The 26,817-nt window shown below is 41.5% G+C and overlaps 1 protein-coding gene across 3 annotated transcripts in view; it reads right to left on the bottom strand.

Moving 5' to 3' along the window:
• col22a1 (collagen, type XXII, alpha 1) overlaps positions 1–26,817 on the bottom strand; it is a 67,593-nt gene that overhangs the window by 19,602 nt on the left and 21,174 nt on the right. For 2 of the 3 annotated variants that reach the window (XM_026156131.2, XM_026156133.2), the window contains 30 exons: positions 26,231–26,284; positions 26,081–26,134; positions 25,574–25,627; positions 23,324–23,377; positions 23,173–23,217; positions 21,513–21,566; positions 21,352–21,405; positions 20,805–20,840; positions 20,271–20,300; positions 19,793–19,846; positions 19,583–19,636; positions 14,046–14,099; positions 12,444–12,497; positions 12,272–12,325; positions 12,093–12,146; positions 8,403–8,456; positions 8,260–8,304; positions 8,095–8,157; positions 7,649–7,702; positions 7,441–7,482; positions 7,322–7,354; positions 6,429–6,482; positions 5,921–5,974; positions 5,784–5,837; positions 5,635–5,688; positions 5,479–5,532; positions 4,964–5,068; positions 3,704–3,748; positions 3,116–3,193; positions 9–44 (listed from right to left, as the gene is read on the bottom strand). In XM_026156131.2, coding sequence (XP_026011916.2) covers positions 9–44; positions 3,116–3,193; positions 3,704–3,748; positions 4,964–5,068; positions 5,479–5,532; positions 5,635–5,688; positions 5,784–5,837; positions 5,921–5,974; positions 6,429–6,482; positions 7,322–7,354; positions 7,441–7,482; positions 7,649–7,702; positions 8,095–8,157; positions 8,260–8,304; positions 8,403–8,456; positions 12,093–12,146; positions 12,272–12,325; positions 12,444–12,497; positions 14,046–14,099; positions 19,583–19,636; positions 19,793–19,846; positions 20,271–20,300; positions 20,805–20,840; positions 21,352–21,405; positions 21,513–21,566; positions 23,173–23,217; positions 23,324–23,377; positions 25,574–25,627; positions 26,081–26,134; positions 26,231–26,284 — 1,584 coding nt within the window. The remainder of the gene's footprint in view (positions 1–8; positions 45–3,115; positions 3,194–3,703; positions 3,749–4,963; positions 5,069–5,478; positions 5,533–5,634; positions 5,689–5,783; positions 5,838–5,920; positions 5,975–6,428; positions 6,483–7,321; positions 7,355–7,440; positions 7,483–7,648; positions 7,703–8,094; positions 8,158–8,259; positions 8,305–8,402; positions 8,457–12,092; positions 12,147–12,271; positions 12,326–12,443; positions 12,498–14,045; positions 14,100–19,582; positions 19,637–19,792; positions 19,847–20,270; positions 20,301–20,804; positions 20,841–21,351; positions 21,406–21,512; positions 21,567–23,172; positions 23,218–23,323; positions 23,378–25,573; positions 25,628–26,080; positions 26,135–26,230; positions 26,285–26,817) is intronic. The other variant, XM_026156136.2, reaches the window with a different exon arrangement.

Here is a 26,817-nt window from a genome sequence, read left to right as displayed (position 1 = left end):
ATATTCACCACAGGTCCAGATGGTCCAGTTTGTCCTGGAGGTCCCTGTAAACAAGAGTCATGGTGAAATTTGTGGCTAACGTTAAAGCAACATTGTAAATCTTCAGGATCTAGACGATGAGATGTTACATTTCCAGTAAAGTGTTACATATTTTGGCATTAGAGTTTATCTTTGGTGCTTGCAAGCAGAGAAAAAAAATTAAACAAAAATACGATGGGCATTAACAACACTCTGCCGCCGGCGCATCGAGCCACCTGGGGGGCTCTTCAACTGGTGGGGAAGATTGTCACATCTTGCAGGAGCTTTCCTCTCCTCAGGAGCTCCCTCTGCAGGAGGGGGAGATACAGGAGAGGTGGAGGAAGATCTCAGCCTGGGTGTTTATTGTCTTATGTAGTCTGGAAGATGAGTGGATGGTGGGGTGGGTGCAGTTTTCTCTGTGGTGGGGTTGGGTGGACTGTCCCAGGCTCTGTGGGGCCGGGAGGCGCTGCTGCACTGGGCCCCGGTCTGGATGGGCCTGGGCCCCCTTTCCCTGGTGGGTCGCGGAGTATGGGGGTGCCTACTGGGGTCAGCGGGGAAGCTGGCCCCAGGGAGGGGTCACTTCCCCTCCCTTCCTTCCCTCCCCATCTCCAGCTGCCTCCCTCTTCCCGCTCCACCACAACCACCCACACATGCAGGACCTTGGAGTAGGGGTATGTCACCAGGGTGCAGAGGAGGCTACCCCCCCCCCCCCCCTGTCCCCTTCTGGCTGCCTCTGCCTCAATTTTATCCCACAACTTAGACATTCACATTACTCACACTCTCATTACACATACATATAGGATCTTGGGGGTGGGCACGATACACGGAGTCCAAAGTACCATCAGGGTGTACACCCCACCCCTGGCGTCGTTGCCCACCTCTCAATTTTGAATACACGTAGACATTGAGGGCTAGCAGGAGGGACCATGCGCTTACCTGCTGCTCTCTGGCAGGTAGCTCCATGCCCTCCTGGGTTTTAAATGCACCTTAAAACACACATGCATCAACACTACAATGAGCGGGTGGAGGGAGGTTTGGAGTCTTCTCTCACCCCCATTCTCTGCGGCCTGCTGGAGCGGGGGGGCTAGGACTAGGAGGAGGAGTTGGCCGTCCAACTGCGGTCTGGAGTGTGGGGCCTTCCTGCTGCTGCGGAGTCGGGGCGGTCTGCCTCCCCCCACCGCAGGGAAAAGGGAAACACCACCTGGGTCTGGGTGCAGTTCCCCCCTCCAGGGGCAAGAGCACCTAGACCCGGTTTGTAGAGTACGCTTTGGGAGTGTGATCGTGTGTACAGCGTCTCTTTATGTCTGTCTCCACGTTGGTTGAGTGTGGAGTGAGTGCATATGAGAGCATGAGGGTGGGAATGGATGTTTGTATATGTGTGTGCCTGTATGTCTGTGTCTATATGTCAGGTTGGGTATCAGGCGCCACCTCTCTGGGGACACCTCAGGCCCTCCAAGGTTTGGAGGCCTATCTCCCCCCACCAGTGGCAGACGCCCTCAGACATCGGTGCATTGGTGGTTCTTTGTGTCCGGGGATGGGCGTCCGGGTACACACCGGCTCACTCCTTGGCGGCCGCTTATCGGGGCCTGGAGCCTGGGGCTCGCTCGGGCCACTTCGGAGGTGGGGTGCCCCCGGCCTCTCGGCCTGGGGCTCGGTCACTCAGGCACGGCTGGCTGCCGGTGGAGCTCACGGGCGCGTCACTGCAACTCCCCCTGGCTTCTGCTCCGCGGCTGCTGAGTGAGCCCTCATCTGGGACTCTCCTCAGCTCTTTCCGGGACAGTGGCGCGGCTGCCCCTCTGTTGGTCTTCCTTGGTCTCTTGTGTTCTGGGGGCCTCTGGATGTCTGGAGTTTTGATCTCCTCCATACCTGCTTCATGCCCTGGAGGACGGGGCTGTGGCCCCCCCACACCCTCTAGCAGATTATTACATGAAGGAACCTTTTAAAAAACAAAAAACAAACGCGTCCATGCTCACAGGTGTACACACGGGTGATCACACCCACAAACTACACCCTTTTTGGCTCCTACCTCAAAGCACACTGTGTTCTGTTGATCTTATGTGCTGCACAATAATGTTTAACATTTAGTATTTACTGTCATATTCCCATATATCATTGTGATGTTGTTTATTCTATTACTCTTGTTCTCTTCTGCTTGTTTTCTTTTTTCTTTCTCAGCAGGTGATCCAGGTGATTGATATATGCATTTTTTTTTCTCTGCCCGTTCTGTTGGTTTTTGTCTTTTGCCCTTCTCCCCCGTCCCTCTTCTCAGCTGTTTCTCTTTCCCTCTTTCTTTCTCCCCTTCTTTCCCCCAGTCAAGTCTGTCCCGTATTCAGTAAGTGAAAATAAAATAAACAATAAAAGGTGAATCACTGTCTCCGCTGAACTATGGACACGCACACACATACACTTACACTGATAGGCACTCACTCATCCCCCCTCCCTTTCCAACGCCTTCGATGCTTGTTTCCGGCGAGGGAACACGGCGGGTCTGTGTGCCGCGCTGGAATGATAGCGCTGTGCAGGGTGGCTGCTGTGTTTCTTCGGATTACTCCTCACCCCCCACCCACCCCTGTGGCTTGTCATGTCTTCACAATGTTGTGCTGTGGACATTTATGTGCTTTTTTGTGCAAAGGAGTTTTTTTGTTTCCTGTTCTCATGCTGTCCTACCATGGAAGCACAGCATGAGTAGGGGTCTCTTTTTTCCTCTTGTACTTCCCCACTGTAATGTACATTTCAATGTTTTTCTCTGATTCTACCAATCTCCGACCTGTATCCCCATGTAATGTTTGTGCTATATGTGTAAGGTCGGGGGGGGGTCCCATTTCACTGCAGGGCAACCTGCATGTGACGAATAAAGCTTTGATTGATTGATTGATTGATCAAATGGACCATTACGGCAAGGCTGGGATGGTCAATTTGGTAAAGTAAATCCATTGGGCATCTTTTTTTGCCTTTAGACAATAATTCTGATGGCAAAAGAGCCAAATGGGACAGGCAAAAAAACAAAAAAAAACAAAAAAAAAACCAACAACACTAACTTAGACGGGTTACCAGTGATCTGAAGGTCAAAAGGATCACTGTGGCGTGGTGTACGTACCATTTGTCCTACTTTGCCTTCTCCTGCAGGACCCCTGTCCCCTGGTAACCCAGGTTCTCCTCTTGACCCTGGTTGACCCTGGGACGAAAAGAAAAAGCTAAATTTATTTCACCCTCCAGCTGCCAGTATGTTTAGCTAAGGTTCTGGCGCACTGCATTCAGCAATGATTGCCAAACCCAGAAATACAACTTTTTTCTGAGTGACTGGGGGAAAAAATGAATAAAACAAATACAATCTAAGACATTTCTGTAGTCAGAAGAGAAAACGTCTCGGTGATGAGGGTGAGCAGTTTGACACCATAAATCCACCAAATGCCCCTTCCCAGCCTCACGCGTGCTGAAACTTTCACATCAAGCTCTTCACAACAAAGAGGCAGTCATAATCAGAGCGACGGTCACAGAGCAGTGGACACGGGAATTGCTTTTGCTGCTTTCTACAAAGATGAATTGTTTTTTTCCTCATTCGGGCAACAACAACTAAAAAAAAAAAGAACGTTTTTCCACATCAACAAAGGAGCACCTGTGCATGATAAACCGGAGCAGCTGAGGAGACCTAGAAAACTCTTACAAACTTCTGAACTGACATTACCTTCAGCCCTGGGGGTCCTTGGATTCCCTGTGGCCCCGGGTCTCCCTGTAATACCACAAATAAAATTGGTTATTAACCAAAATATTGCAATTAAACATCTTTGAATAAATCATTTATGGTCCACAAAGAGCTCCTATTCTTCATGCACGTGACTGTATCGAGGCCTCAGGGCCGCACCTGGCAGCTGTAAAAGAAGTAAAAAGAAAAAAAAGGGGAGTGAAAACTGCTGTGAGGCAAATCCGTTGTGCCCCTCTGCTGTTTTAATGTTATATGTCTTAACAATGTCCTTCCTGTTTGCTCTGCCCCGTCAGCAGGACGGCCACATGTTTGGATCACGGTGAAAAATGATGAAGACACATGTTGAGCTCCAGCACAAAATGTGCCTACTCAGGCTTGTTTTCTGCCTCATACAAGTGCTCATATTACGCTGCGGTTCAACAGGCAAGGAGATGTTTACAAGCAGAACACATGTGGAAATACAAAAGACTGTTCTGAGGCACAGTCACACGGGAGAGGTAATCCTAACCTCGATAAGCATACATTTCTGTTGTTAAAATGCAGATAGACTTCATAAGATTTGCCAAGTGTCAAATAATAATCAAATAAAAAGAGAAAATAATATGGTTTGGCAGTGTTCACCAGGATAATTCTCCCAAACTTTAAAGCAGCTGAAGGTAAACTGCTTAGGAATAACAAATAGGAAAAATGAATAAAAATTCTATGCAAAATTCCTTAAAATTGCAGTTCTTCTAAAGGCCTCCAACATTCAAATACCAACTTCAGCCTTGAAAACTTGTTTACAAGCCGGTCATGCACATCTTTAGAGCTAATTTTGTCCTCGGGTGGGTGTAGCCAGTAGCAGTCGACTACACCTCTTGTCTGTGTTTGTGCCATTCTGACCATTTCATTTGAATTATTGGAAAAATATTATGGATGCTATGTAATAAAGCCCTTACAAAGAGCCTGTGCTCTAATTTTAGGTGTTTTTTGTTTTTGTTTATCCTCTTTCTAACTTGTGTTAGCTGGCTCCATGGTGTAGCCTTTGACAGTATAAGAGATGGATACAGCTGCCATGGTGATGGAGATGAAAAAAATCTTAATGTGATACAGAAGGGCTGAAATCCAGACAAGTTGATCTATTCTAATCATAATTGTGGCACTGTCCTATAATATGATATTGTATTAAATGACTTTAAATATCATTATATTTGTAGGATGAACTATGGTAAACATTCAGTAAATAACATAGCTGTGCCTTACATTTTGTCCATCTTTCCCCTTCCCTGGTAGTCCAGGAGGTCCAGGCAAACCAGGCTCTCCATGTGGTCCTGCGAGACCTTGTTGTCCTGGTTTTCCAGGTTCCCCCTAAAATAAATAATGGAATAAAAAGATTCTGCTTTTGTCTCTCAAGTCAGCAAAGCAGATGCCTCAGATACTTTTTTTTTCTGTTGCTCTGGATTCTGAAAGTAGTCAAATTCAATTCTATGTATGATCATTTATTATTTTAAATCTCAGTCTTATAATTATTATACACCTTGTCCTTCATATTAAAACTGCAGAGAGAGTACAAAGAGCTCTGAATTGCTACTCCTACATGTAGCTGCTGCAGCAGGATTCAAATGAATTCACAAACTGAAACAATGATGGAGGACATACAAGGTCACTCTTTTTCTCAGCAGTCTGTTTCTCTGCCAATACCAGTCTCAGCAAAGTCCTGATCCTGTCAAATCACACCCACCAAACACACTCATGGATTTTAAACATAAGTGACTGACCTTGTCTCCTCTTTGTCCAGCTGGACCTGGAGGCCCAATAATTCCCGGTATGCCCTAAAACATAAAAATAATTCTTAGCTTAATTTAATAATGTGTAGTATAAAGTCATAGGAAGCACTTGCAACAGACATAAATGATCAGAAAGAAAAGACTAACCACACTTCCTGGTAGTCCACGGGGACCCTGAAGGCCAGCTACGCCAGGTGGACCCTGGTAGAAACACAGAGGTCATCGTCATCCTCTATCGTACAGAAAACGTAGCGCTTGGTGTTAAAAAGTGAATCCTGTTAGATGGAACTACTTACTGGGTCTCCAACACGCCCAGTCTCTCCAGTGAGTCCAGTCTCACCCTTTGGGCCCTGGAAGCAAAGCAGCTAATCAGAGATATTCCAGTCGGAATGACTGTAGCTTAAAACGAGTGAGGAGATAACAAGCTTTGTACCGGTAGTCCAGGTGGTCCCTTAAAACCTTGTTCACCAGGTAGTCCTCTTGGACCCTACAGAGAAGATGCATCAATTTAAAAATATATTAAAACATTTCTCTTAAAGCGTTAAAAGGGCTACTCTAAAAACGAATGAAGAATAGTGATGATCCTAGATGAAGACTTAAGACTTACTGTCATATGCTGCCTTAAGAATATGAGTCTGTTAATTCCAGCACATAATTCATGTTGCCTATTTAATGCTAAATATACCAGTGCACTCTGTTCTGCTGCACCTAATATACAATATATCAGCAAAGCAGAGAGAACAGAGATTCAGGGCACTGCATGACAGTGTCAAATATTTAATTTACTTAGCCAATTAAGGGAAGTCTCGGGAGCTCTCTCACTGTAACAGGACATCCTCGCTGCAGCAACGTCAAATCTCTACTGGCACCTAGTGGGATCCTGAGCGTATTGCTGGTTGAAGCTTGGTTATGTAAAAAGAGGAAGTGAAAACTAAACTCACCATCTCTCCTGGTTTCCCTTGTTCCCCTTTCTCTCCTTTCTCTCCAGGTCTCCCCTTAAGGTAAAAACAAGCAATGAAATAAATGGCAAAAATGCAGAAGATGAGAAGAGTAAGAACAGTGTTTATACTGATCAGGCATTATGACCACCTGCCTAAGGTTGTGTCTTTCCCCCTTTTTTCTGCCAAAACAGACCTCGGTGAGGCATGGACTCTACTAGACCGCTGAACATGTGCTGAAGGTGTGATGAGGTATTTGTTACCAAGATGTCACCAACAAATACTTTAAGTTGTGCAAGTTGTGAGGTAGCGTCTCCATGAATCAGCCTTATTTATCCAGGACATCCAACAGATGCTCGGCTGAACTGAGTTCTGGGGAATTTGAAGGTCAAGTCGATGCTTCAAAGTCATTGTTGTGCTCCCGGAACCATTCCTAAACCAGTTTTGCTTTGTGGCAACAAACAGGACAGTCCATGGCCCTGTCACTGCTTCACCACTGTTCCTTCCTTGAACCACATTTGATAGACACTGACCACTGCAGACCAGGAACACCCCACAAGAGCTGCAGTTATGGAGACGCTCTGACACAGTCGTTATAATCTGACCCTCGTCACACTCGCTCAAATCCTTACACTTGCCCATTTTTCCTTTTTCTAAAATGTTCACTTGGTTCCTAATGTATCCCACCCACTAACAGCTGCCACGATGAAAAGATAATCAGTGTTATCTGCCTCACCTGTCAGGTGTCGAATGTTCTGTCTGATCGGTGGTATATAATATGTAAACATGTTTATTTTTTTTTTTTAAATCAAGCAAATTGAAAGAAAGAAACAAAAAAACAGCCATTCTTCACGGATTTGATTCTGGAGTTTGTGAAATAGAAGAAGCGTACTCACAGGTTCACCAGGCTCAGGAATGACGTTTGCAACCTGTGAAGAAGAAAGCAGGTGACATCTCACCACATCTGCACTCTATTACAGTTAACACGCACACAAACAGCAGAAATATTACTCACATTTCCCGGAATGCCCGGCGGTCCCATAGCTCCCACTTCACCCTGAGGCAGGAGACAATATGTTCAGAGTCTGGATGCTAATTACCTTATTACAGCTAATACTGCAGGACGACCATTAGTGAGACAAATGCAGCAGCGTTCCTCCTATTCCTTCACTTTATTAAGGTGTCCAAAATATAAAAGTGGTTCCAGATTTTTGTTTTTTTACCTTGTCGCCTTTTTCACCTTTTGGCCCAACTGGTCCTGTCTGTCCTCTCTCTCCCTATGGGAAACAAAATATTCATTTTTTAAAACAGATCTCAGATATTCATCCATCCATCCATTCGCTTCCGCTTATCCTTTTCAGGGTCGCGGGGGGCGCTGGAGCCTATCCCAGCTGTCATAGGGCATATTAATGCATTTTAATACAGGGAAGTAAGAACTTTATAATTGGAAAGTCAGTCGGTCTCAAAATGGCATCTGGGAACAACCAACGGGCCCCAAGGGTTCCCAGGAGGTCACCCAGTCCAATTAGGGACATTCATTTTACTGGAGCTGACTTTAATAGAAATGGTTACATAATGTACAAAAGTGAGGTAAGGACAGTGCCCCTTGTTTGCAGAAGTAAATCAGAGATATAGCTGTGAATGACTGTGAAAGCTTTGAGAAGCTTACCGGCACGCCTCGGTCACCTCGTGCTCCAGCAGTACCTAGCTGTCCAGGAGCACCAGCTTCCCCCTGGAAAAAAAATTAAACATTTCAAAAAATATGCCAAAATAAAATGTATCCCATAAAATCCAAATGCCAAATAAACAAAAACGAAGGCAACTGTGAGCTCACTCTCTCCCCTGGAGGTCCTCTTGGTCCAGGAGGCCCTTCGTCGCCCTGCAGAGAAAACGCACTTGTTAACATGGCGGTTTTCTGAATAAATAACACAACAAGCACAAGCTCAGTGTATTTCTGGGTAAGGTTAATCACGTCACCTTGGGTCCAGGCTTGCCAGGAAAACCATCTGCTCCACGCTCGCCCCTGAGCCCCTTTAGAGACACAAGATTATAATTTAGATGTCATACTTGCAAAACTCGTCCCAGCCAAAAGCATTTTCCAGGCATATCACCAGCCCCGTGGCACCAATGAGCCCACTGTTTACCAACCAAAACATATTTTTTAAAGTTTGCTTGTGGTTTCTGTGCAACTTTTCTTTTATGAGGAAGCAGAGTTCGGATGAGCAGCCTGGAGCTCGCCTCCAAAGTTGCCCAACAGCCACAACACACACAACTCTGCACAGAGTCTCACTCGATGTGAAGAGTCTCCCAATCAAATGTACCAAAGCCCTGAGATTTGCAGCAACGGTAAAAAGAGAAGAATAGACTTGTTTTCTGAGATTTTGTGATTTTGGATTTGTTTTGCTTTGTCATTTTATCTTTTCTCATCCATGCGGACACAGCAAAGACGTAAGATTTAACTAAATTTATGAATATGGCTTCTTTAATTGATAAGTGTCCCAACACACGTAGCTGTAGCTTGTAGCTATCTGCCTGGCCTCATCTTTGCTAATTCAGTTCCACTGTGTTTCTGCTGTTGGAGAGTTTGCAATGTAATGTAATTATCAGGCAAATGACATGATACAGCCCATCCAAGAAGCTTGTGCTTCAGGTGTGGTGAGAAAAATTACAGTATTTTATTAGCCTGTAGCTTAGCGCTAATTAACAGAATGTGCTAAATAATACACCCATATATTTATGGATGGAGTGTGGTTGGTTAGCATCGTTCAACTGCTTGTTAATGCAAATATCAAACCAGCCAATAACCTGGAAGCACCTCACTGCATTAAGCCATGTAGTCAAGACAACCTGCTGAAGTTTAAACTGAGCATCAGAATGGGGAAGAAAGGTGATTCAAGCAACTGTGAACGTGGCCTGGTTATTGGTGCCAGATGGGCTGGTCGGAGTATTTCACACACTGCTGATCTACTGGGATTTTCCCACATAACCATCTGCATGGTTTACAAAGAATGATCTAAAAAAGAAAAAAATTGTCTTGTTTAAAATATCTTCTTGTTGTCAGAGCAGAATCGCCAGATTGCTTTGAGTTAATGGAATAGAATGGAAATAACCTTTATGGTCCTTCACTGGGAAAATGTGTTCCAGGAGCAAAGTGATAGCCAGGTGGAGCATACAGATTCACACAAACGTAAAGAATATAACATAAAAAACAATAAATAAGAGTGTATGGGGAAAATTTAGAGTGCTGTACAGTTATTAAAAATAACACATTCAGATTCAAAGACATGTTGAGTAGGATAATTTACAAAAAGATGTACAAAAAGTGCTGTAAATGTAATTCAAATAACCAATTATTACAACTAAGGTATCAGAGAAGAGAATCTCTGAACGCACAACATGTCAAACCTTTGGTGCAGAAGGATTAAAGCAGCAGGAGACCAGTCCTGTCAGCTAAGAACAGGAAACTACAGTTCACACAGGCTCACCAAACTAGATCACAGAGGATTGTGAAAACGTTACCTGATCTAATGAGTCTGAATTTCTGCCGTGACATTCGGATGGTAGGGTCAGAATTTGGTATAAAAACATGGAAGTGTAAATCTACCTTCTATCCACTGCCTTCTTCAAAATATGCCACAAGGAATTAAAGCTATTCTGACATCAAAAGATGGTGCACATGGTACTAGCTGTGTCACTTTTAAGTCCAAAAGGCCAGTATGACTGTTACCACCTGCAAAAGCTGCTTAGCTATCGCAGCCCAGCCACAAAGCTTTCAGTGCACATATTTGTGCTTTTGTTAATGCCGGTGGTTTTGAGCTTGGACTTCAGTCAGCAAACTGTTAATGACTTTTTAAAGTGTTGACGACTGTACACCTCTGCACTTGGTGAACCCAGCTGTGGACCCTAAATGCTTCCACTTTGCAATACCACTTACAGCTGAGCGATGGTGGGCTCGTCTTACAGCATCGTACTCAAATTCAACAAGCTCCTTAGAACCATATATTCTTTCACAAATGTTTACAAAGGCAGACTCCATTACTGCATGCATGGCTTGACTTTATACACCTGTGCCAATGGGACTGGAAACACCTGAGGTGTGGGCTAATATTTTTGTCAATATAGCGTATATCCTGAAGGCTAAATGGAAAATTATCTTTACTTATATCAGTTAAGAATATATGCTCCAAGATTTTTTTCCAGTATATTCTGTGGTTTAGTTATGCTGACACTCAAACTTGGTTCATAATTACCTGAAAGAAATGGTAAAATGGTAAAAGCCTGAGAACCAAAACCCTTCCTTGTTGCTAGCTTGTAGCTTAGAGACTCACCAACATTAAGGGGTCACAGTGAATACATGTAAAGGTTTTTTTTCTTCAGAGATTATGTGGAAGAACACCACAAAAATATGACTAACATACATTAAGACTATTATTCATGTCTGGCCTTACGTAGATGAAATTACTAACATGTTAGCAAAGAGTTGTCTAGTTTTCAATTCTAGCGGACAAAAAGCAACATCGGTATTTCTCTGAAGCTTTTTGTGTTGGCACAAGTATTTACCAAATAAAACCTCTCAAGATTTGTTATTTTTTCACAAATTCCTCACAAATAGACTCAGAGTTTATTGTTCTTTATTGTTCTTAACATATCTACTTCCCCTTCAGCATGTCTACGCAGACGATATCCAGTTTCTTTTAAGTCAAGATGTTTCTAAGCTACAGATTTTGAATGAGTGCTTAGATTCCATTAACGTTTGGATGGCTGACAACTTCCTCCAACTTGAAGAAGGAAAGACTGTCCTTGTATGTGCCCCTGATAGACACGTGCCTAAGATAATGAATGCTCTTGGTCCCCTTGCAACATTTGTGAAATCGTCTATCAGGACCCTAGGGGTCATTTTTGACCTGGCTCTCACTCTGGATGTTCACGTCAAATCTCTGGTTTGGTCCTGTTTTTATCACTTAAGGAACATTTCTAAACTAAGCCCTATTGTATCTCTCACTGAACTGGAGATTGTCATTCATGCTTTCATTTCATCACGACTGGACTGCTGTAATTCACTGTTTACATGTTTAAACAAAAACTCTTTGGAGCGTCTACAGATTGTTCAAAACGCTGCAGCAAGACTTCTGACCGAAACATCTAAGTAATCACACGTGACACTGTTGCTCATACAGCCGCACTGGCTCCCCATTGAATTCAGAGTCCATTTCAAGATTCTGGTACTGACTTATAGAGCTCTTCATGGACAAGCACCTGCCTACATCATTGAACTTCTACATCCCTATGTCCCCAGCAGGTCTCTTAGGTCATGTAATCAGGGTCTACTTGTCATGCATCATACAAGGCTGAGAACCAAAGGAGACAGAGCTTTTGCCACTGTGGAAAAGTGATATACAAATAAAGTTTTACTTACTTCCTTACTTAATAGTTTGAATGCCAAAAACTGCTCATTAGCTATTTGCTTTATCAGTTAGCAAGTTTCTAAAGTTTCTAACTGTAAATGACTAATCTGCTGCTGGAAACAAGGCTGATCTGCAGAGTGAGAGGGAACAAAACATAGAAACGTTTGGAATTGTGAAACAAACAATAAGCTAACCGTAACCATTTTGATTAGCACACCTTTAACGTTTGTTCATCGTAGGCAAATCTAAAAGTTTCACTCACCATGGCACCGTCACTTCCAGGAACACCATCCAGGCCATCTTTACCAGGAATACCCTTTGAAAATCAGACACCAGATGCTGACGTTCGGTGACACACACACAGAGGAACTACCAACAAACACTTGGCATTATAAGTACCAGCATGAAGTTTTTATTTAAGCCCTCAAAAGGTTAACTCACAGGTTTTCCAGCCTCTCCCTGTTTGCCTGGAAATCCAATTTCACCTGGCAGACCCTTCCGGTGAGAGAAAAAACACAAAGGCATCTCATCATGTTTTGAAGCAAATCTTCCTTCACTGCTAAATCTTATGAGCAAAAATAAAGACTTTCCTTTCTAAATGTCAGTCACTTACAGGAGGTCCAGTGTTTCCTTGGTTTCCTGGTGGTCCAGGTGGACCCTGAGGACCCTGAAAAATAATTTTTAAAACGTCTGGAAAAAGTTGACTTGATACACAGTTATTTAGGTGTTTAATGAAATAGATCGGGCAATGTGCCAAGACCTTGTTTTCTTTTCTCTAAATCTCTAAATTTGAATTCATTTTAAATTTTAATCATATAATTTTCCAGAAGGCAAAGTTCAAATCATTAGCGCCAAGCAGCCACTAGAGGGGAGTATTGCAGCTCAGTTTACCACCAATTCAACCTTGGCTAGTGCTTGAACACAGGGGACATGTCTGTTTGGCTACAGGGAGCAATTTGAGAAATTAATTGGTATAACCTGTTGGCTTTAATTTAGCCTGTTTATTTTCTCTCTATTAAAACATACAATGAAGAGACCTTTGAGAGCACTGCAGCAATTTTGTGCTTTGTGGACCACAACAAATATTGAGCAGCCCACATAATTTAAATAGCAAATTAGTTCTCCGTGAGAGGTCATCGGGGCCTTACAGGAAGCACTGACATAAGATGTTCATAAACAACACATCAATGTAAACAGAGCTACATAGAGGATGATGCTATGGCAACTTAAAATGAGTATTACGTTTTTCCAAAGCAACATAAACAAAAGATGCTTTTCCCAACATATTGTGATTTTTGATTTCCATGTTATTTTTAAAGACTGTATGAGCTAGAAACTTGGGACTCATTTAAGAAAAGCCTGGTGGGAAGCTGCTTTTTTGTGAGCCTCTATGCTGCTCACATGTAACTGTTAGGGTCGAGGTAATGCTGGCTGATCTCATCCATGAATACAAGTAGGGTTAATATGTACTGTATGTCTAGCTGTGGCTGAAAAAGAAGATTTGGTTAGTACGGCAGTCTCAATGGACATATTTCATCCAGCACCGAGTCCTGTCCACCAGAGAGCGATGGCTCACCAACAAATCAAAATGATGCTAATCTCAAGACTTTTTTATAGACACTACTTCATATTTGCATTATTGCAATTGTTGAAAATAGAGCAGGAATTGAAATTGTACAAAATGAGGCAACATTTTGTCAGGATTATTTAGAATGGGGGAGATTTACACGTATTTTAATACAGCATATGAATGCTGTATTAAAATACGAATCTGGAAGTTCATTTCTAGTAATTTTTTGTAAAGTAATATATATTTGTTTAAAAAATGTATTGCATTCACAGACAGTATAGAAGATGGTCCACGTCTAAAAATTTCTTTTTAAAGGGCCACCAGGGGGCGATAGCTGTGGTTACAAAAAAGCTTAGAAGTGTACTTATATTTACATAGTCGTCCATTTGCTCATTCATTTCCGTCATTCAGTCAGTGTCAGATAGGAGATTTTTCCAGGATGTGCTCATTGTCAGACCCATCTCAGGGCTTCAGAATGGGACTTCACACACCATCACTGTAGTTACGTTCATCTTTTATACTATTACAACTTTTTGTAGCTTTGTTTTTATAATAATGCTGTATTTTTACTAGAATTTACACATGGGTAAATACATTCGGTCTGCACATCTCTCGTGCATGCTGCAAAATCCAAATTGTTCTTACAGCAGGTCCAGGAAGGCCATCCACCCCTGGGAGTCCACCTTCACCTTTCCTTCCCTATAAGATAACAGTATAAATAGAACAATGACATGAACAAATGGTAACAATAATAAAATAATCAGCACACAATTGTCTTAGTAACATCTGAGAAATGTGAGCTTATATTTGCTACTGAGGGGTTTAGAAACTTTGGAGTTCAGAGTGCAGTACTCTGAGCTATTCTTCAAACACAGCAATCTTGAAAACAGCTTTCAGACCATAAAACTGGGAAATAAAAATGGGAATATTTTAGTCGAGCCTCTTTCATTTGTGATGCTTTCTAGAAATGATAAACTTGGTAAATATTACAGGGAAAATAGAAAGCTCAGAGATTTTGGTTAAACTTCAGTAAGCTGCTGATGACAATGATGTCGTCTCTGCCTATGCTCCTCTGATGGTCTCATTTTACAAGTTGAGAAGCTGTTCCTTAAACATTAGTGTATCCATCTGCTTTTATGTGGGAAGGTTGAGCAACACTAATCCAGCAGACAGCATTTCATTTCACTTCTCTCTCCCCAACCAGTCGCGGCAGATGACCCCGCCCCTCCCTGAGCCTGGTTCTGCCGGAGGTTTCTTCCTGTTAAAAGGGAGTTTTTCCTTCCCACTGTCGCCAAAGTGCTTGCTCATAGGGGGTTTTTCTCTGTATGTATTATTGTAGTGTCTACCTTACAATATAAAGCGCCTTGATGTTGTCATTTAGCGCTGTATAAATAAAATTGAATTGAACTGACTTTACTTTGGGCCGTATCGCTGTAGATAGGTAAAATCTCATAGTCATGTTGGGTGTAAAAAAGTGTAAAAAGTAACATGTTAAATGTAACAATGTAACAACTTGATTTATTTAACACATTACTGTACTAAATTCAGAAATTGCATTCCAGTTACAATTACGTCATTAGCTGCATTCTACAGGATTTTCAGTTATCGGCATGCCAGGCATACAGAAAGAAAAAAATACAATTTAAACAAACATTGGGATACAGTCAGCTGATTTCACTTTATAAGAAAATGATGGATAGGTCTACAGAGGAGATATGGACATTACATTTAATAAGAAATAATGAATGTAACAATAAAAGAAAATTATTTACGATTATTTTATGGAGTAACAAGACGGACTGTAACAAATTACTTGTTCTGGGAGTAAATGAGTAACGTACAGCATTACTTTTAAGAAAAGTAACATGTGTAATACATTACTTTTACTAGGTAATGACCCCAGCGCTGTCTAGAAGGTATGTTTGTATTAACAAAACCAAGATGTGAAATTGTTATGGGTTCTAGCTGTTATGTGTAGGGCAGCATGGTGGCGTAGTGGCCTCACTGCAAGAAGTGCCTGAGTTTGACTCCACCATCTGGTCAGAGTCTTTCCGGATACTCTGGCGTCCTCCCGCAGCACAAAGACATGCAGTTAGTGTGGTTCTGTTAATTGGTGATTCCAAATTGCTCATAGATGTGAATGTGAGTGTGAATAGTTCTCTGTCTTTATGTGTTAGACTAGTGACCATCCAGGGTGTACCACGCCTATCGCCCTGTCGTAGCTAAAACAGGCCCCACACACCCTGATGATGATAAGTGGAAGAAAACCGATGGTGTAACTGAGAAACATTCGTTTTGGGGCAACTCACATTTTCCCATTAAAGCTATGGTCAAATTATACTTAAATCACACATTTACTTCATGATTTATTAATGAAATATCATTATTCTCACTATGTAGAATAATTTTTCACAAAACTTTACTGTTTTAATCTTTTTTTTTTAAAAAAAAGCCTTTTGTGATGATTGCTGTTGTTTCTCTTGCTTTCACATAAAACTACATGCTGCCAGATTTTTCTTAATAAGTTTGTTGACGTAATCCTCTTCAGTCCTTTAAGATAGTCAGTCAGCATTCCAGGCTTCAATCAGCGATCATATAAGGATAAAGGTGAAGAAACAGGACTCAGCAGCACTGAAACCAGACAACTGATGACTGCTTTTCAGCAGTGGAGGTGAAAGCAGCTCAATCTATACCTACTCAACCATATGGCCAACTCTATTAGCACTGGCAATAGTGGAGGCGAGGCCAACCCATTATCACAGCTCAGAGCCTAGCTTTAACTCCCTCACCTCCACACACACACACACACACACACATACACACACACACACACACACACACACACACACACACACACACAGACTGTCTCCCTGTGAATCTTCAGAGTGGGTTTAACAATCCAAAACCTGAAGAAAAAAAATAGGTCAAACTTCTCACAGTCTGTTTTTCTGCATGACTCTCTTGGAAAGTACCCCATGAAGCTGCAAAGTACTTCAGCAGGACTTCCACTGATATCATAAAAAAAACAAGGCTACATAGAGGGATGTTTTCTACATATTCTGAAACATAAACCCAGTGTGGCTGTTTTATTAATGCTGTTTAAGCATAAATATTTTGGAGGTAGAGAGTTTGTCTTTTGACAAGGTTTGGCTTGACTGTGTTACCCAGCTGAGCAATGACAAAGTCACATACTGCTGATAAGAAGTTCATTACTCCCAGTAGAGAAGGGAGGGGAGAGGAGGTCAATGTCTTTGTTAATGTTTTGGAGGAACAAATTATGTAGAACTACTGTGTCTGTTTTAATTACAAACTGCTGTGTAATAGAACCAGTGTTGAGAAAGAGAGAGGAAGAAATATACGAGACACATGGGACGAGTTGTTAGAGAGCACTGATAAAAGCTACAGCATAGGCTCTGACTAGCATGAAGAATAAACAGCATCTTTCTTGATTCCATATAAAATCAAAATAATCCAGCTGGAACACGATAGGTTAGGGACTAAACAGCCAAAAAATATAAGTTACAGTTTTTCTCATGAAATCTTTGCAAATGATTTCTTTTTAAGAAATTCTCAAAATGTGGTAAGGATAATATTAATCACATAAAATATTTTTTTACTGATTTATGTTTGTTAGTTTGTTTATTTGTGAATGTTACTGAATATCATAATGATGCAGTATTGGTCATGATGTATCATTGCTCATAACCTTAACCCTATCCTTACTCTATCAGAATATATGTGTACACTACCAGTGTATTTGTATATGATTTATAGTAAAGTGCAAAGTTTGGACACACCTTCTAGTTTAATGATTTGTCTTTATTTTTACTACTTCCTAGCAATATATAAACATAATTAAGTAACTCTAAATATGTCTTATATTTTAGATTCCTCAAAGTAGCCACCCTTTGTTTTGTTGACAGCGCTGCAAACCCATGACCTTCTCTCAATGAGCTTCATGATGCAGTCACCTGAAACGGTTTTCACCTCACAGGTGTGGCTTGTAAGGGTTCGTTTGTGGGATTTCTTGCCTTCTTAATGGGGCTGGGACCATCAGTTGTGTTGTGTCAGGTTGGTACACAGCTGACAGCCCTATTTGACAACTGTTAAAATCCATATTATGTCAAGAACCAATCAGCTAAGTAAAGAGAAACGACAGTCCATCATTAATTCAAGCACTGAAGGTCAGTCTGTCTGGAAAATTGATAAAACGCTGAATGTGTCCCCAAGTGCAGTCGCAAAAACCATGGAGCGCTATGATGAAACTGGCTCACATGAGGACTGATCCAGGAGAGGAAGCCCAAGAGTCACCTCTGCTGTTTGGGATAAATTCATCTGAGTCACCAGCCTCAGAATTAGGCTCAGATTAGATTCGAGCCCAGATAAATGCCACACAAAGGTCCAGTAGCAGTCACATCTCTACATCAACTGTACAGAGGAGACTGTGTGAATCAGGCCTTTATGCTCAAATAGCTGCTAAGAAACCATTAATTAAAAGCAACAAGCAGAAGAGATTTGTTTGCATCAATGGAAATCTGCGCTTTGGTGTGATGAGTCCCAGTTTGAGATCTCTGGTTCCACCCGTCGTGTCTTTGTGTGAAGCAGATAAGGTGAACGGATGGTCTCTACATGCATGGTTCCCACCATGAAGCATGGAGGAGGAGGTGTGATGGTGTGGGGATGCTTTGCTGGTGACATTGTTGGGATTTATACAAAATTGAAGGCACACTGACCCAGCATGGCTACCACAGCATGCTGCAGCGACATGCATCCCATCCAGTTTGCGTTTAATCGGACCATTATTTATTTTTCAACAGGACAATGACGCCATATACACACTTGAGGCTGTGTAAGGGTTATTTGGAGCAAGGAGGGGAGTGCTGGAGTGCTGTGCCAGATGGCCTGGCCTCTACAGTCACCTGACCTAAACCCAGTCAAGATGGTTTGGGATGAAATGGAGGCAGAATGAAGGCAAAAGGGCCAACAAGTGCTCAACATCTCTGAGAACTCCTTCAAGACTGTTGGAAAACCATTTGAGGTGATGACCTCATGAAGCTCATCGAGAGAATGCCAAGAGTGTGCAAAGCAGTAATCAAAGAAAAGGGAGGCTATTCTGCTCAGTACGTTTTGCAAAAAATTCGTTTTTTGGTTTTCTCCAAAATATCCGGCTGGGGTTTGAGTGTAAAGCTAGGATTGGGATCGTGACTGATGATGACTTAGACCTCTGAAAGCATTTAGTCAGATGACCTTGAATCCTCCCTTAGTTATGCTGCAACAGGTGTAGTCTGCTGGGGGATTCCCATTGAGTGTTTTTTCTTCAGTCGCCTTTCTCACTCACTATGTGTTAATAGACCTCTCTGCATTGAATCATATGTTATTAATCTCTGTCTCTATTCCACAGCATGTCTTTATCCTGTCTTCCTTCTCTCACCCCAACTGGTTGCGGCAGATGGCCCCGCCCCTCCCTGAGCCTGGTTCTGCCGGAGGTTTCTTCCTGAATTAGCTAGATCCAAACCCAAACCCTAGATAGATTGCCTGTGTCCTGAAGGTGTTAATCCTCTGAGGCCTCATCATTGCCCCCCTTTTGTCGTTGTCTCCCCTCCCACACGCCCAACCTGTTGCAGCAGATTCAGTTTAATTCAATTTTATTTATTTTGCACCAAATCATAACAGACACCTGAAGGCACGGTGAAGACCCTACAACTACACAGAGCAACAATCAGATGCCCCCCCTGAGCAATGCATCACGACTTGTTGTGATTTTGAGCTACATAAAAAATTTGATTTGAACTGAAATGAATTGAACTGAATGTCATTTTCAAGTTGAAACACTTCCTGTGAGTTTAAAGTACGTGTATTCACTCAGTTGCTAAAACTGTCAATGCCATATTCAAAGTAAGGTGAAAAAACAAAATGTGTCCGAGTTCCACTGTAATTTAGTTTAAAATTGGTGAGTTACATAAAACCAAAAATACAATTTGGCAATGTAATAAGAACAAAGAAACACGCTGCTCCTCACATGACATCTAACCATGGGGCACAGCTCTATCTGTGTCCTGTGGTTAGAGCTGGAAACAGAAAGTCAGATGATGCAAAGATAAAACAATCATCAGGTGAACTGATCCTCCCCCGGTACAGTAAGGTGATATTCTGACACCCTCCCAACAAAATGAGATTCTTACCCTCTGGCCAAATTCTCCAGGGTTACCGGGTAAACCTTGTTCACCAGGAGGACCCTGAGGAATAAATCACCAAAAATTAAAACCGCAAAACTGGCATGTTAATAAATTGTTGAGCATTGCATCTGATTGTGGGTTTTCAAACAACAGCAACTATCAAAAGTTAAACAGGAGGAAAGTGGACGGAAGGAAATAATAAATCAGGATCCTTACAGGAGGCCCTGGATGTCCTTCAGCACCTGGAGGCCCTTGTGGTCCAGGCTCACCCTGAAACAGGTCAAACAAACAAGTTTTATTACAGTAATAGTGAAACATTAGTGAAATGAATCATCAAACTTTTCAATACAAGCTTAAACTTTAAAACTTATAAAGGCACGAGTCCGACATGAGATCCTTTCTATACATTTAGTTGGGTAGTTTATCATGCATTTGATTAAGCAAATTAATATATTCTCTTCAATCCATTATTTCCATTTACTGATATCAATATTGGTTAGTTTTATAATTCCAATTTTCATAAAATGCCATATTTCACTTACTTTTCATGCACAAAGCTACATTTTCCAGAGACCAAATACACCAAATTATTCATAAACAGCATATTTTGTGAGGGTTATTCTTATATTGGTGCCTGGATCTTCATGCTGCAGTAACAATCTGCTTTCAGTGAAACTGTTAAACAACTGCTCACCTTCTCACCCCGTAAACCTTCTGTTTGTACCTGAAATTAAAGCACTGAATAAATAATGACATCCTCACTTGGATTTGTGAAATTCATTGATAGTTACTGTGATGAAAAAGTGTTTGCACAGTGTATGTAATTTCTTTTCTCAAAGAAAACAATATATCCATCATTAGTCATTATTAAGCTCATTTTCTTCATCCCATTAAGAGATGTTAAAACTGTTTTTAACCCATCAACTGAAATAATCTATATTTTTAGATATAATAACAAGTGTTGTCAAGTTTCAGCTAAAGTCCTGCACTTCACTAACAGACACAGTGATCTCGCTTCCTGTCTTTTTATACACTTCAGTTAAAAACACGACGATCACTCTTTGATGATCTGCTCTGTCTATAGCAATAATCATTAAAAAATAGTTAAAATGCAACATGTGAGGTTTAAACGCATGCTGCTGTAACCCTGCTATCTTCATCATGACACAAACCTATAATCCTTAAGAGTATAATTCTTATGTACCTTTGGTGTATTTTTGGCACTTACCGCATCCCCAGGTAATCCGGGAAGACCTCTCTCCCCCTGTGACATAGGTCACACAACAAGGACAAACCCATCATTAGAATCAAGAGGCTCTCAGGGCAAAGTCCCTTAAGGGATATGATGACGGCACAGCGACAACCATAATTTATGAGATGAGCTGTGCGGATGCTTACTGCAGGCTAAAAGAAAGTGAAACTTGTGGGTAAAGAACCACGGCAGCTCTTTGTGCTTGTGTGTGCATTAGTGTGTGTGCAGCTGGGTGTGGTAGAAGCATGTGCGTTCCACTGGAGGAATCGTCAAAGTTGGTAATTACAGACAGACAAATGAACTGCGTTTTAGTTTCTCAGACAAATGAGGGGGCAGACTTTGATGGTGCACAGAGGAGACTGAGGAATGTCTGGAGAGAGCAGACGGTAGCTTGGGAAGCTTTTGATAAGTCTTTGAAAGAACTCATATCAGCAGCACTTAAGAACATTACACAACAGTATCATCAACTTGTAATCAGGTGAACAGTGTTCCAAATACAATAAAGGTAAGTGGGTGGGCGTACCTTGTCACCTTTAACCCCGTTGGGCCCAGGTACTCCAGTCAGACCTCTCAAACCCTAATCAATAAAAGAAAAAAAAACATAAGCAACAAAAACCTTTTAATACAAAGGTGACGGACCAAATGTTTCACCGACTGATGTCGCCATCAAAAATCAACACTTACATCCTTCCCAGGAAAGCCAGGCTTTCCAGTTAATCCATCAAGACCTGGCTCACCCTGAAATGGGAAAATTACATTTTCTCTTTTAAAATGTAGGCAAACTTCAAAACCCAAGATAAAAGAACCTTCGAGTAATGAATAAAGAAGGAAATAAGAAACAAAAAACATAATAGCATAAAATCATAATAGGACAAAAGAACAATAGCTCTTGTAGCTAAATGCCACAATACTGGGGACAGTTTCACACAAGTTAATGCTGACTTACACATGAAAATGTGTTTTGCTTAATAATATCAAATTTACTTGCATAATAAATTACATCCAGTACTTCCTATACAAAAAGTTCTTCACTTGCAATATACAATATCAAGAAAGACCTTCAATAAAAGGTCTACACTACCATCAGGTTCCTCCACCATCACCAAGTATAAGACTTGTTATTAACATGTCCTCCGGGCCTCCTAGATATCTCGACATAGTGGCTTTGGTTTGAATCTGACCAACCACAGTCGTGGTTAGTACGGACGTGCTTAATAAAGAACAGCTTTTTCAGTCAGCAAGCACAACTTTAAATCAGTCCTGTGTGTCTCCTCCAAACCACCTATTCCCTTTATCGCTTCACTGAGGTAAGGACTTTGCCAGCACTTTTCAGCAACAGGAAATTGCTTACTGTCTGACTGAACAGCTGATGGACAGCTCTAAAAGGGGCATCAGTTTGTCTGAATGGGCCTATATGTGCTTAGAACCTGCTACTCATCCCCATGACATACGGCAGAGTGATCAGTGGACTGATTTGATGCACAGTTCTTTATTCGAACCACGTTAAAGACGTTTAGCTTGAAGTTGAAGCTGACCTCTGAACAAGAAACACTGAGTACAAAAACAACTCAACACGAAGCAGAATTAAATAGTTGAAAACAACTGTTGATTCAGGGAAATAACCTTTCACTGAATTATTAAAAGCCTAAATGACATTCAGTGTGATGGCAAACAGCTCCTAGAAAACTTAAGACATCAACAAAGCTTCAGCGAGCCTGAATGAAGTGCATTATATCCTGTAACGCCCCCACAGAATTCCAGACAGGAAGTGTGGAGAGTAAATCAAGGAAACCACATCTGTTTGCACAATTACGCCTCTCAGTTCTCAGTTCCTCTGAGAAGAAAAGTCTCTTTCTGAAAAGTTAAGCCCGTTATCAGGATTTGCAGTATGAGCTGGTGTTCTGCGCAGGTTCAACCTAGAAACGTGGCCCAAATCCCAGGACATGCTGGGAAAGCAAATGAGCTAACTCTCTTGTGACCTTCAGCAACAACTGTTTTAAAGATGTAGTTCGTATCTGCTGCAGCGGAACTGTGTGGCCAAGCGATTAGTGGCTGCAGCAGGAGGCCCCCAAGCAGGAATATGTGAAGAGTGAAGCAACTGTTTAAACTCTATCAGGTTGCCGGTAACCTGGTCAGGTTCACGTCTACCTCTTTATATGGAATTTTCACAAATTTAGTTTACCCAAATGGAAAACTTTAATTGTCATTAAAGTGCATTTAATACACTTTGAAAGATGTGAAAGGTAAAATCTTTTCGTTTCTGAAACTGTGTTTGTTGTAGCATGTGGCTACAATGCAACCTCTCCATAAGCCTAAGCCGAAGTGGTTTTAATACGTGACTTACCCTGGTTCCCGGTGTTCCCGTTTCACCTTTTGTACCCGAGTCACCCTATAACAAACCAAAGCAACATAATTATTTTTATAGAAATATATTTCTATAAACTGCCATCAAATCAGACCATCATTTGGTGGAAGTTAATTCGGATTATACTTACAGTGACACCTTTTGGCCCTGGTGCACCAGGAATTCCAGCATCCCCTTGAAGACCCTGTGAAATAAACAAAACAAATACTTGTATTAATAAAAGTTACTGACTTCCACCAAAGCATCGCTATTTCTGACTCGAGCATACTGAGGCTCGCTGGGGTCGGCTGAAACTCCAAAAGATAAAAAAATAGCTTCTGTCAGTGATAAAAATTATCCCAAGAAACCCTTAAATGTTGACTTATGACCTTCTGTCCACAAGCTACCCATCTACAATGAGCAACTTTGTTGATGTTGTGACATGATCAAACATTAAAAGACCTTCGCAAAATTAGAGAGAGAACCTCAATGATCAGATGATCTCCTATGAGGAAGCAATTAGTGACAGTGGGAAGGAAGAAGTGCATTTAAATGGAAGCAACCTCAGGCACAAGTTTCTTGTTGAGAAACAACAAACAATAAAAAATAATAAAGTGCTCAGCACACTGGAGTCCCCAGGCAAACTGAGCCTATATTACCATAACGAACAGATGGTTCAGGGTCAAACCTTCTTCCTTCATTTTTGATAAAGCTCTAATGATAAGCTTTATCAGAAAGGAAGGTTTGAAGCCAAATCTTAATAGAAGACAGAGCGTCTGTCACCTGAACTGAAAGCTGGTTCCACAGAGGAGCCTGATAGCTCTGCTTACTTTTGAGATCTCTGGAAACTGCACGTAATCCCACAGACAAAGTGCTCTGCTGGGATAATATGATACTATGAGGTCCTTGAGCTATTATGGGACCCTCATTCAGAACTTTGTATGTAAGTAAAGACCTTTAAATCTAATACTGGACTCAATGAACAGAAACTAGTATGATTTCTCTCACTGTGACATCTTGGATAAACTGGACGTTGTGCACTGAACTTTTAGAGCAGCAGTGTTGGGGAGTAACAGAATACATGTACTGTAAAATACAAAATATGAGTAACTGTATTCTGTTACAATTACTGTTTAAAAAGGTGGTATTCAGAATACAGCTTCTTTCTTGAAATAAATGGATTACGCGCTCTATTTTTGGTAATTCGACAGCGGTGGAAACCCAAACAAAACACACATTAAGAGGCTCTAATGCCCGTGTCTCAATTTCACAGCCCATGTCACCTCTACTTGCAGCCCGCATAATGATGTGAAGAAATATTTTTAAAAATTATTATTCAAAAAATAATTTAATATGAAGGCAATAGGCAGAGTGTTACAGGCATAGCCCTAAAGAATGTAGCCTCATGGACGCAGCTGTTGTAAGTTATTAAGACTCGACTGTACACCGTGTTCGTGTTTTCCTCCGACACAATAAGTTCTGTTGGAGCAGTCTTTCAAAGCCTCTCTCTGTCTCTTGCTAGCAAAGTTGACCCAGACAACAAAGTAAAGCTAGTTTTCAGCTACGAGCCCGACATGGAACCGACGTATTAGCCAGAGGTCCCTTTACTACGGTTCAGAGTAAAGGGACCTGTTTTATATACGCGCTGAATAGTTTTCTATACGAGATCGCTGCAAAAAGTGCAGCCTTACCTAATGCCCACCCTACTGTTACTCATTTTATATTAAGATTTAAAAATCTAGTTGCTATTGGCATGGTGAGTAACCTTCAGTAATAGTAATAAATCACACAGCAACAGTACATTCATGTAGTTGTAAAAAAGCATGATAATATATTAAGTAATCCAAAGTATTCACAATACGTTGCTCTCATTGAGTAACGTATTCCCAACACTGTAGAGCAGCCTGATAATAACAAAATATATAGTCCAGCCTCAAAGTTCGTAAAGCTATGAAGCAGCAGTAAAAATGTTTATTTATGAACTGAGCCAGTCCTAGGAGGTGTTCACTGTTTTTTTAATAATCTCGTATATCCTGTGCAGTGATGCTCGTTCGCTTCAGTCTTGGGCAGTCTGTCACAGGCCAGTGGCCCAGCTTGAGCCCGCACCCATACTCCCATCTGCCTGACTCCCTCACCAGATGCTGCAGCTTCATCCAAGAGAAAGTCACCCAAACTGGCAAAAAATCAATACCAGCTTGAGAGGAAATTGTTCAAAAAAACTTATGTACACTCACTTAACAGAACAAGTGCCTCTCTGAGATTGATGCCAAAACCAGATTAGCTTAAGGTTTTTTTTCCTTTTTTATATGGCCTGAAATTTATTTAAAACCTTTTCAAAACTGCATGTGCATGTGCAGTCACTCGTGAATGGATTAAAAGCTGGAAAACTACATTCACCCACCCTCGGTCCAGCTGGACCTGGTAGCCCTGGATCACCAGCCAGTCCTGCTTCACCCTGATTATGAAAAAAACACAACATTTGCACAGTCACAACGTCTGCGTTTTGAAAAGGAATAGAAAACAAAGGTCAGAAAGTTAGACGATTTCTTTGAAAAATTTATAATTGTTACAGTTTTACCAAATAGTGTTATAAATACACGCCAATAAGACGTTATTTCAAAATAAAACAGAAAACTGTCACATAGAATCCTCATCTACTTTTGAGGATTCTATGTGAACTCATCTAGTGTCCAAACAAAAACTGTTTTGTTTGGACACTTGGAAATGATGAATAAAATATAAATACACCATTAAGAACACCTGTTATTTCATGAAAGAAAATCAGTAAATGCCTTTTTCTAAACATCTTTTTATTTTTTTAAATATGCATATATATTTAATACTGTAAATTTTGATATACGGTATAAAAATAAAGGTAACACCATAGCTGTATAAGTTTGCTTCTTACTGTGTCGCCTTTGTCTCCAGTTAAACCATCAATGCCTGGGATTCCACCAACTCCCTGTGAGATGGTTGAAAACACACAATCAGTACCAGTTTGGCGCCGTTTAAAACTCTAAATAAAAGTCAAAAGATTTCCAGGTCTCCAGGTTCACACCTTCTCTCCTTTTTGTCCAGGAGGACCTGTCAACCCTATGCTGCCTCTATCACCCTGTGAATACAAAACAAGCGTTAACGTCTATAGTTCAGTCACAGTAAGGCATGCAGGGGGGCCGGGACAGGCGGCGGTGACGTGCTGTCAAAAAAAATCAACCCAGCAGTATCACAGAACATGGTTTAGTACCCGATGGATGGACAGTCAATTAAACACAAAGAACAGGAGATGTATTATCACTGCACACACAGTAACACACAAAGTTAAAAGTTATACACAGAACACAAAGACTCACATAAACCGAGACAAACAAAACACTTTTGAGTAAAGGTTCGGGAGCCAGAATATCCTTACAGCTTCACCAAGACCCGCTATGGTTTGGTCGCACATTCGACCAAAGACTCAAGGAACAATGGCTTCCCATTGTCCTCAGAGCATCACACTTTTGGTTTGTACACTGATGTCATCTTCTGTGCCAAGGAATCCCGCGTCTGAGCAAAAAGTAATGGCTGTTAAATTACACGGTACCATGAGGTCTCACCCACCGCAAGACTTCCCTCTGCTTCATAAACCACTTTACAAGTCACAGG

The sequence above is a fragment of the Astatotilapia calliptera genome, chromosome 22 (genome assembly GCF_964374335.1).
Source record: "Astatotilapia calliptera chromosome 22, fAstCal68.1, whole genome shotgun sequence".
Classification (NCBI taxonomy): Eukaryota; Metazoa; Chordata; class Actinopteri; order Cichliformes; family Cichlidae; genus Astatotilapia; species Astatotilapia calliptera.
Note: the sequence above shows the minus strand (reverse complement) of the source record. Positions and strands in the feature narration are given on the sequence as shown.